This window comes from Pundamilia nyererei, unplaced genomic scaffold (genome assembly GCF_000239375.1).
Source record: "Pundamilia nyererei isolate P.nyererei 1_Seehausen unplaced genomic scaffold, PunNye1.0 scaffold00350, whole genome shotgun sequence".
NCBI classification, from domain to species: domain Eukaryota; kingdom Metazoa; phylum Chordata; class Actinopteri; order Cichliformes; family Cichlidae; genus Pundamilia; species Pundamilia nyererei.
This window is the reverse complement of record NW_005187751.1, coordinates 281,886-293,639: the sequence shown is the minus strand read 5'-3', so window position 1 is coordinate 293,639 and position 11,754 is coordinate 281,886. Positions and strand designations below refer to the sequence as shown.

At 41.8% G+C, this 11,754-nt stretch overlaps 1 protein-coding gene across 2 annotated transcripts; it reads right to left on the bottom strand.

Annotated features, from left to right (window-relative positions):
* Positions 1 to 954: 954 nt before the first annotated feature.
* LOC102215334 (thyrotroph embryonic factor-like) lies at positions 955 to 11,532 on the bottom strand. Of its 2 annotated transcripts, none has more exons than XM_005752263.2 (4): positions 11,315 to 11,532; positions 5,678 to 6,214; positions 4,594 to 4,796; positions 955 to 4,244 (listed from the first exon to the last, which is right to left on the bottom strand). In XM_005752263.2, exons 1-4 carry the CDS (start codon positions 11,496 to 11,498, stop codon positions 4,029 to 4,031), a joined length of 1,140 nt encoding a protein of 379 aa, XP_005752320.1. In that variant the 5' UTR covers positions 11,499 to 11,532; the 3' UTR covers positions 955 to 4,028. The 2 variants fall into 2 exon arrangements, with proteins under 2 accessions (XP_005752320.1, XP_005752321.1); XM_005752264.1 differs by lacking the exon at positions 11,315 to 11,532 and adding an exon at positions 7,218 to 7,619.
* Between the last annotated feature and the right edge of the window lie 222 nt (positions 11,533 to 11,754).

Genomic DNA, 11,754 nt, shown 5'->3' with positions numbered 1-11,754 from the left:
GTGCTGCCCCCTCGGGAATGGGGAGTTACTACTGCAGTTTCTTATTGTATGAGATTCTTTTTTAAGTTTGTAATAAAAACAGATTGGCAAAAAATTATAAGCATGGAAAAATTAAGCTGATTGTGTGGTCCTCATTTGTGCGTGACAGTGCGGGGGTGAGTCCTCCTCCTTTGTGGTCTCTGTGCGGGTTCAGACCCCTGGTTCGTGCGTGAGAGTCCTGGAGCAGCTCATTGCTCTGATTGCGGTAAACAGATTCGAGTGATGTTTGATCAATAATTCAAAGCAAGGATGGAATTCTCAAATGGTGAGCAGCCAGCTTGCTCACCAGCCCACCTCAGCTGGACCCATCCCAGCAGATATTACTTTGCATTTCATCACCTAGCACTCCGTCTGCCTGTCCTGCCCCGTGCTGGTGTCTGTGTACAGCCAGCTGGAAGGTTGGCTTGCTCATGTCGCGGCGTGACAACATGCATAGCTCTGCATCCTCAGCACCGCATCCCTCATTCTCTTTTCATCATCTAGCTATCTTCCCTCCCCCACTCTCCATCTTTACCACTACCTGATCCTTTCCACTGCTTGTCCCCACCTCCTGCTTCCTCGCCGTCTTTGCTCCATCTTCCACACACACACACCCATCCCTCTGGTCTTTAGAGGCTGCTTATGTGTTACGCAATTCTGCTCCCCTGTCTGTCGATGTGATCATTACGCAACATCTCCTACTCTGCTGGAATACTGATGAGCAGCAGGAGAGAGGTAATGGAGGGACAATAAAAAGGGGGGGGGGGGGAGATGTGCACTCAGGGGGATTGTGTGTGTGTGCGCGCGTGCAAGTGCATCAAGGATGAGGACAATGCCTTCATTTATCCACCAGCTCCTTGTGTTACCCGACATTTGTCACACAGCCGCCGCAGCTGGTCAGCAAATCAGGCAAGGTCAAAAAGACAAGGCCACGTGTCGGTAAAACTCCAAATTTATTTCATATGCATAATACAAGATACAATTAGGACACGATGCTGCAGTTGCATGTATCCAATACATGATAGGGACAATACAAAAACGAGAAAAAAACCCACATTTATATAAAAATCAGAACAGAAAGCCAAAAACACCACAAGTCTTTAAAAATGTTTCCAGAAAGAGATTTAAAATGGTTTTCCGGGAGCTACTTCAAATAAGTAAACAAGGACACGGTGTTGTCAATGCGAAGCATCTCAAACCAGTGTCAAGAGTTTCAAGCAATAACCTTAAAACTGAGGTTTAGATTGGAGATCTAGTCGTGCTGCTCTGAGCACACCTACAAACACCTGTGCGCACACACACTTGTGCCAGATGTTCTCTGTCAATTATTTGTGCATTTCCAGGATTCTAGTTTTCCTTAAATGTTACCCAAAAGTGGCACAAAGGGTTTCACAAGTGCAGGAGCCATCTTTTGTCAGTAGGTGGCAGAAGACGCGCCTACATCCAAAAGTCATAACTGCAGGATTGCATGCAGAGAATTGGGGAAAAACTCCAACCTCTTTAAAAGGAAAAATGATTTCATAAGGAGCTTCCCATCAAACAGAAACTGCTACATACTTTATGCATCACTATACAAAATATGATCTTTATTTTATTGGCTTCTAAAAACCTCTTGTGGCCAGTACCAGTTTTTTCTTTTTAAATGTCCAAGTTTGCATTCATCAGCTAGGACTGATGTCTAAAGCTCAGTGCAGTCGATGTGACAGAAAAAAAAACCCAAGAACCAGCTGTTACAATACACTATCAGGAAACTCAAATGATCATATTAGCAATCAAGAAGACAAGAAAAAAAACAAAAAAAAAACCCCAAAAAAGCACCAGCTGATTCCTGTGTATCTAGATATAGATCAATCTATAGCAAATTTAAAAAAAAAAGAAAAAGATAATCCACAGTGATTAAAAGATGCTGCTTTCAGCTGTTTTCACCACAAGGTCAAGCGCTGGCTGCACAAGGAAAGGCGGTGCTGTCATAAACAAAAGGACATCGCAGCAAAGATGCTCTGCTTTTTTTTTTTTTTTTTTTCCACTGTTCTGCACAATACACCATCAGCCCACGTCATCCCCCCAAAAACCAAAGAGCTCTAGTTTTCGGTAATGGTTCACAGACATAAGTACACTTGGTATAAAACTTGTTTTTTTTAAAAAAAAACAAACAAGGAACAGAGAGAGAGACAGACAGGTTCACTGGGTTTCATGCATTAAGATCTCGGACTACAGAGAATTAAGAACTGGAAGCACGAATGATTTTGGGGCATTTCTATTTAGTACATCATAGTAAGTATACATACAACATCACTACTGAAATCAAACTAGCATTACATAACAGAGTATTATTGCCACATTTATTTTCTTTCCAGGATTATGAGCACAAGCTGGCTGATAAAAATCAAAAAGAAAATTATAAGTTTGAGATACAGAGTCCCATAACAGTCTGCAACATATTTACTAATTAAGATTCACACTCAGAAGCTTTGGCGGAAAGAACTCAGTTTATAAAGTCGGATTTAAGGTTTTGCCAAATGGAACTAAGCTGCTTTGTACGTGTTCTTTGCTTCAACCAACACTTTGTAGCCATGCTCCATGTTTTACCTTTCACAGTAGCAAGTGTTGGACGAGGTAAAGGAAAGTGCACCCTGTCCTTTGTGTGTTCACAACACAATACCCCCACCCCACAAAAAATAAAGCCCACATTACTATATAAACCTGTTTTTAAAACAAACATCCAAAAGCACAGTTTACCCTTTGAATTCCCTGCTTTGTCATTGGTTTCATTATGTAGGTATTATTATTATTATCCTAAGGAGAAATAAAATTATCTGACACATTGTTTGTACATCACAATCAACAAATGCATCATTACCCAAGAATAAATACAGCACTCATTCAACTATTTGGCAAATATAAGGAATATTGTAGGGTTAATAAAGACACAGAGTCCCCGTCTTAGCAAAATAAAGACCAGGAGACATATTTACAAGGTTCAGAAACAGCCGACTTTGAGCCTGCTTAAGATAAAAAAAACAAAAAGCAACCGATCAATCCAGTCCTCTCGACACCATTAGGCAGGCAGTGACTCTAGCACACTAACTGCAGTGTGCAGTAAATAAACATCCCAACAGCACTGTGAAAAACCCTTAAACCCACCCCTCATTTCTTTATATTTTGCTTTCAAGGAGCCACATTTTGTTATTGTTTAATGAAAAAGTGCAAAATGGATTATACACTATAAAAATGGTGCAGAGAGATGATTATATATACATAACAGTTGTTTTTAAACAGTGTGCAGAGGCGTGCTTGTGTGACGGAAGAACTCTGACTGGACCACACCTTTCCTGAGGTCTCCCTCCTCTTACCCTCTCCAGACTGGGAGTACCACCTTGAACCTGACTCCGGCTCATTTTTCATCTGTTCCTCTCCTACACTGCGCAACTTCACTAAATATTCTTCTTCTTCTGAGCCTCCTAATTAAGTGCAACACAAGGAAAACAGGAGGAGTGCACATGTGCACCTTTCTAAATACGCAACTTCTGACTGACGCTACTCGTGCTTTGGTCCATTAAGGTGTGCTGTGCTCTGACAGAAACTGCTGTATCGAATTTGAACGCGTGCGATTCTTTCTAAGCGACCCGCTCTTTTCATGTCGCTTGACTCTCTTTGAACTTTTCTCGAGACGACCATATTTTCCATGTGTGTTTGACCATGGGAGAATCCAGAACGGTCCACTTCCTCTCCGAGTGTAGGAGCCAGGCGCTCTCCACAGGCCTTCCTGTGACCACCGCTCCCATCATGCCTCACTGCCTGCCAGTGTGCATCCAAAACTCCAGCGTTGTGTTAGAAACTGGAGCCGAACACAGTGACTGGAGGTCAGCAAAGACAACAGTGCAAATTTAGATTCCCTAGGTGTTTATATCTGTGTTGAAATTTGCGGGGAAGGGAGTTCCGCTTTTGTCTCGTCATGGGTTTTATTGTGAGTTTTCTTTTTTTCCTTTTTTCTGTTATTTATTTATTTTTTACAGTGGGCCGTACTTGGCTTCGTATCGAGCCAGGACGTTCTTACAGCGACCGCAGTCCTTCCGCATCTCAGCCACTTGCTGCCTCAGAGCAGCATTTTCACGCTCCAGGAAGGATGCACGCACGGTGATCTGGTTCTCCTTAAGGCGGCGTGCATCGCGGGAACGCTTTGCTGCCAGATTGTTCTTCTTTCTTCTCGACCAGTACTTCTCATCCTAGAGGAATGAAAAGGGACAGAAAGAAGAGTTAAACCTGCCCACATAAAAGAAGGGATTGGATTGAGGAGATCATCAGCTCAATTCTAATGTTTTATTGGGCTGACGTAATCACATAGAAATACAAACTAACTGATGGAGTTGGAGCTTAAACATTCTGCAAACCCAATTTTGATAAATGCATTTTTCTGACAACTGAACAAGATGAAAAGAGTGGAAATTTTCTAAATATATGTCAGACTTAAACTGTATGACATATATTAACTAGTTTTTACAACAGTGTTTTTTCAGACTGGAGTGAACTGATCTCAACTGCAGTTTGGGAAGAAGAAAATTTGATTCCACTGACCTTATGCTCATCGGGAACAAAAACCTTCTTGGCCTTCTTGATCATCGGCTGCGGCTTCAGCTCCTCCTGGGAGAACCTGTGCTTGCGTGGGTTGAACAGCTCACCCCCGGGCACGCTGGACAGGACCAGGTCTGTGGGATCTGGCTGGAAATTAATGTCCACCTCAATGGCGTCTGGGTCGATTGGGGAGGGCGTGTTACGTTCTGCAGAGTCCAGCAGGGGAAAAAGTAAGCTTGGACACAAGACAGGTAAACGGCAATGAACCAGGTGGCCAGACTTCACACCACTACTGTGAAACCTGTTAGGGAGCTATGTAGGCTTCATTGCTCTCAGCCGCTGATCCCACAAAGACATTTTATCATTGCAAACACTCATTTAAAAAAACAAACAAACAAACTGAGGGTTATATAAAAGAAGCACAAGTCTTTGTGGGAATAATAACCATACCTACATTAATAAAACAATTATAAAACGTAGTAAAACAAATAAGTTCACTACATGCCACACTGGAAAAAAAGGCTTTAAAAGTTTCTGTACAGCTCAAATGAAAGGTGTCTAAGTTGGACACCTCCCAAAAATACATTTAAAAAATATTTCCATCACTGCTTCTGTGTCAGTTTGTTAACATGTGACTAAACTGCCTGCAGTGAAATTATTTGACTATATTAGCATTAAAGACCTAGATGAAAATTATATGCAAAAATCTGCTTTTCACCACATCACTTTAGCAGAGTAATAATGCACAGAAATAGCTGGGCAAGCACCAAAATCTGTATAAGGTATGTCCTACTGCCAAATGCTCTGGCATACCGTATTTTATAAAGTTGACGATATTCCTTATTTAATCCAGCCTATCCCAGTTGTCATGAGGTGAGAGGCAGGCTACACCTGGGACTGGTCACCAGTCTGTCACAGAGCTTGTTTGGCCAGATTTGGTAACATTTATTAATCGTTATGACTCAGGTAGCCATGCCAGCATTGACATTCTTAGACCAAACTAAATAAAACTAGAGCTGCATAACTGAGAGGAAATAACAGTTTTCATCAGGTGTTAATGTTTAACACATGCAGTAAATCTGCTCACCTGCTTTCTTTACTTCTGCTTTTGGCGTTGCCTCCTCAGGCAAAGATTCCTCTTTTTGCTCTTCCTCTTCTTCTCCTTCTTCTTCTTGTTCTTCTTCTAGCTTAGCCGGTTGTAACGTGGTGACTGTCACAGGCTCCTCTGGATCTGGGGTAGCCATGGAGGCAGAGGGGGGAGATGATGAGTCTGCAGCAACAGGAGTAGCGGGAGTAGTTGTTTCAGTAGTAGTAGTAGTAGTAGGAGTGGTGGTGGTAGCTCCTGCAATAGCCTTGGGAATGGCTTTGCCTTTGTCTTCAACTGTCAGTGTCTTCTGCAGCTCCTCCTCCTCCAGGGTCACAGGGATACCGTTCTCCAGGAGGAACTCATCCAAGTCCATGTACTCCAAGTGGAATGTCTCCCCATCATACGGAATGGTCTTCTCCCAAATGGCTGGGGTCAGGGAGGCTGATACCCCTCCACTGCCCCCACCACCAGCATTGGTTGCCACAGCCCCTCCTCCATCCACATCTTCAGATGAGCACAACTTCTCCTTCTCTATTTCTACATTAAAGACATAAAGCATAAAAGGAAAAAGTGAAATTAATGGCTGCTTGCTGAAAATGAACAGTTCCCTTGTCCAAATATTATTCAGTAGTAGAGGTGGGTGTATCAATCTGAAGGACAACAGTATCAACAAGACAGAGGATCGAAACAAAGTATCAATCCTAAATTCAGCATATAACCCACTGAGTTTATTATTTTTTTGAAACAAAAGAAATTAAGCAAAATATATATGTAAAATTCAAGGTCTAAAAAACAGTTTTAACAAACATGAAAAGTTGAAAGGCATGTATTAATTACAAAAAAATCCCAGTCATTACAATGTGTTGCAAATTGGTGATGACCTCATAAGTAATGACACACTACTCTCTGCTACACAAGTTGCCTTTGTAAGTATCGCTATTGGCGATACTGGCCCAGTATTTACTTGGGTGTTGAATGGATACCAAAATTTGCAGCATGGTACAACATTATTCAGGAGACACGGTAGGAAAGTGAAATTATGAATGAGAAGAGGCTGGGTGGAAAGGGGTGGTGGTGATGTGACACCTGACAAACAAGTGGATAAACAAAGGCGGGCTACATCCAAGAAGCCCTACAAGCGGTCTGACAGACTGAGGCAGAGAGAGGGAGTAGATGTTAAAATGAAAGAAGATAGTCAGAAAACACCATCACCATCAGCCAGCAACCAAAGAAAAGTAGCTCGGGCTGTTTAATGAAACCCCAGGGAGTCCGCTCTGTCCTGACTGTTTCCAGCCTGGTTTAGCTCCTTGATTTTCAGCGCAGAAGAGTAGGAACTTTTTGTTCTTCATCGTTTGCTCCACGCAACACAGGGCATGTGAGCCAAAACCACGACCACACGTTTTAGGCGAAACCCCAGACGCTGATTACTACCCAGCTTTAAAACCTATATACTCGTGGTTCATTTACAAGCTGAAAAACTGGGCAGCATTTTAATTTTAATTTATTATTATTATTTATAATAATAATTAATAATGCTTACCGTCTTCTCCTTCCTCCAGGATGTTCGGAGGAGGTATGTCCATAATTTTCTTTAAAACAAAAGGAAAACACTTCTGGGGTGACGCTGTAGCGGTATTACTGCTGGGCTCGAGCTCCGTTGCCATCGCGGCTTCGCCAGGCATTGTTCCGTGCCGAGCTCCGAGTACACCGAGGCGACGCTGCTTTTTTTTTTTTTTTTTTACCGAGAGCTGCGTCCGAAAAACAGGAACACAAGAACCGCGTTTAGCCGCTGGACTCGACGCTATCGCTGATTTTGAGCCTTTTAAGCCGAAAATGCAGCTTTCTAGAGTCAAAAACAACACCACACCGAGCCTCTTCTTCTCCTTACCCACGGAGCGCGTTCGTTGGATATTCAGAAGTTCCGTGCCACGCCTCTTTCACGCAATAGTCGCAGCTGATTGGCTGTCAGTACTTCATATATGAATATATTACTGCAGCTTCATTTTGACTTTAATCTGTGGTAGCTCTACGTTTGGTCATTGGCCACAAACACACAAGGAAATCATGGCTTTACATAGAAGGAAAAAAAAAAAACAGACCCTATAAGCGCAACGTGAATGCAACACTCGGCCTCGGGCAGTCATCATATTAACATCTTTATTAGAAGGCGTTAGAGGCACGAGGTACTCACACTTTCACGGCAAGAACTGCGTGTCACGCGCGCACGCATAGCGCAAATACCCACACCCACATAAACACGTTGTGAGCTCGTGCAGTCGCTTTTTTTCTGAGCGTGATACTCGTGGCCAAACACGTGCGCCCCGCCCGCACCCGACTCACGTGAAAGCACACTCTGTCGATGGGCGTGGCTTAAAGATTCTCTGCACGTGCAAGCCAATGCGAGCTGGTTGAAGCGGGCACGCGCACGACAGTGTTTTTATTTTATATTGATTTAATAGTGCACGCGAGGTATAATCTATAACGTCTATCACATATTTCCCTAGATACGCTTTAACTCTACGCGCACCAGCTTCCAGGTCCTCTCTAATGAGCACATTCACCGTGTTGAACTGCACCGAATAATAATAATTAATCTAAAAAATAAACCCTCACTGCCACAAAAAAGAGACGTGCGTGTTTCCGCGCGACGGAGCGCGCACGACCTTGTCTCGAATATTGTTTTGTTTCAGGAACACGATGTTCAGCCGCAGTGAAACTCATTTTTTTTCTTTTTTTCCCCTTCCAAGTTCAGCACAAGTGCCATGAGCTTCTACAGACTGAACACTGAAACCGCACACCAAAAGACTGGTGTCCTAACACTCTGTCCACGTACAAGGTTAGACAGGGACACATGAGACCAGGGTTTTTATTAAGGTTTCTGTGGCCACGAATACTAGTGAGCGCATGTGCAACATTTTGTATCGCATTACAAGGATGATAAAGGTCAAACTGACAACAACAATAAGAAGAAGAAGAAGAAGAAGAAGGGGGAGTAGGAAGCATGTTTCAATATTGGAAATGAGCTGTTAAATCATTTGTTATGCTTTCGGTTCACACAATACAAAATTTTCATTCTAGGTCCTGCAGCTCACTGGAAAAAATACAAAACAAGAACCGGTCTTGGCTGGAGTCTGCTGTGTCTACAGAGCAAACCAGAGCACAATAAACACTTATCAGTGCCCTCTGCTGTCTATTTAAACTGATTAAATTTACACTCTTGAAACAGCTGAGACAGGAGTCTGCTGTTGTTCAACACATGTGAACAGAGGGAACTTTGTATGTACACTGAGATGAGGAAGAAATAACTGAATTAAAACTTGATGGTGATGTTTTCTGCATGCTTTACAGGGGAAATTACAGAACTATTAAGGCCTCAACCACAGTAAACACAATAACAATAACACAATAATCTGCCACTGAAGTGTCCTGCGAAGACACTGCATATCACAGGGCCAGCATATTATGTACTAGTGAGTCAGCATTGGTTGTCAATACTACAAGATAATAAAATGCAATATTTATATTTGAGTTTCTAACACTATAATTACTTTGCAGGTCTGTGGGATTTTTTCTGGTTTCACAAACATGTGTAAACATGTAAATCTAAAGCCAAACATTGTATGCCAGGGTATCAGGGATGCAAAGGGTAGTGCTATTACAACTTTGTACAATTTCTTCATCTGTATACCAGCATCATGTAGGTAAATGTGCATAGAAAGTATGGCTGGAAGTATACTTTATTAGCTTAAGATAATAATATAATAATCACAATATAATAATATGTAGTTAGCATGGTGAAAGACCATGAGAGCAAAACAAGTTTCTATAATGCTGCATTTTTTAACCTCTATCTACTCTACTGAAAATCATCCTTGGCTTTCTTGAAAGACCCTATACAAATCTATGTTGTTATTATTATTTCAGGTTTGCTAAGCTAACTCTCAGGCTACTGCAAAACCTGGTTTTGTTTTTTACATAAATAATTTTGGATTTTTGTTATTTTTACATGACTAGAAACATACTTACAAACTACTAAACATACTACAAACTTTACTGGCACATGATTTGCTTCTACTAGCCGACTCATTTTTCTTTATTTGAGTTTTATTGCTTTTACTGCAGAGTTCCTTTCAGTTGTAACCACATTTACTTAAAGTGCCCCCCGAAGGTCAACTCTAGGGCATCATAGATTTTACATGCTGCCAATGTATATCATACACTTATGACACACAGCTAAATATTCGCTGTAAATCTGCTAATACAGCACATGTCTGATTTCAGGGGATGAATGATACAGACTGGTCTTTATGAAGGAAATGAAGCTCCAGGGTGGTTTTATTTCCTATGCATCATTAGCCACAGCTTTACTGCAAGTTGTTTGACCCAAATCTGACACTGTGCCTTTGAGCTAGCTGTCTGGTTGTCTATAGAGATGAACAAACTCTCTCATTAGTTGTGAGAAGATGGGGACTGCATACTAAGATTTATTTATCTACTTGTTTTTTTTAACAGGTCAAGGTATATTCGAAACCTCACTGTGACCAACTTTGGTGATACTGGAGCAATTAGGTGCTCGTACCCACATAAGTGCCATAAAACGCTCAAGGAGACATCAGAGCACAGGTGAAGTAACACAACCCCAACACATTTAGTTCAGTTTCAGCTGGCAGTCTTTCTTGCATGCCCTGCATGTCACTCCCTCTCACATTTCCTATGTCATTGCACTAGCAACTTCTAATGAAAAATAAACCAAAGAATTTATTTATTTTTAACAGAAAGTAAGCTAGAAAGTGTGCATAACATAAGCAGAGTGCATAAAGAAGCTAATGAAATGATGAAATTCTGAGTGAGGACTGTTTCAGTGTTGTTGCATCAGTTTCAGGCTACACGGAGAAACAGCATAGACAGTCTGCTGATACAATACACCTCACAGCCTTTCATCACCTGTGCACACTTCAAGAGATTAGAGTGATATTCTGATTACCACATACTACTGCACTCAGTAAAATAATGAACTGAACAGGAGACATTTAATTATGTTTACGGGTGGTTTGACTTCTACAGTTTCCCATACAGAAGGGTTTAAAGTGTCTGCTAGTAAAATAACTTTACACTAGAGCTGGATTAAGTACTTAGTTCAATGCTGAGATGTAATGAAAGCACTAGTCAGTTTTAATAGTCAAAATAACAGAAGTCACTTCATTAGCTTTATGTATAAAACCACTTCATGTGTATCACTGAAAGCAAGATAAATAAGATGAAGATACCATGAAGAATTGCAGGGCTGCTGCATTACTTTTATCTCAGACTGTAATAAAATGGCAACATAGCAATTGTCACAGGACAATATTAAATCATAAACCTTAAAAATAATGTAACTAATTAATTATACTCATTTTACAACCAGTGCCATAGTTTAATCCTTAATATTCATAGGCCTCTATGTCAAATTTTTATGTGGGAAAGTCACACAAAGTAATGAAATATAGTAAAAACGTATTTAGCGTTTCCATGAATGTAACTACACACCACCATATGCTACTTAAATAAGTCTGCCAACTACAGACTGCACGCTAGCAAAAGCAGCTCTCATAAAAAGATGCAAAAACAGTTAAAGTTATTTTAAAACATGCTTACCACTGTCATCAAAGGCCGGGAAGGGACAGTCGGCCAAGTACCTGAGCAGGTCCGGCACTTCGCTCCTGTCCTCGAAAAACATTTGGTTAGCCGCCGTCATGTTGGACAACTTGTGAAACTGCCCGCTCTGCTCGAAAACACAACTCTTATTTACTCCGACGAAGCGACTACGTGCGCTTTGCATCAACTTTTCAACGTCACGGGGACGGCTGCATGTGTCCGAACACAATCAGTTATAATTACCACGCCCCCTCAGCATGTTGACGCGGTGACAATTGAGCGCGCGCACGCCAATCATACCGCAGCGCCTATCAGAAAGCAGGGGGCGGGCTCTGGAGAATCACAACCAAAACAACCACCTTTAACGGCGCGGCTTTGGCTTTCCCCCCCACGCACGGCAGCACGTGCAGTGACACTGTGGGATCTGGAGCGCCACGTGC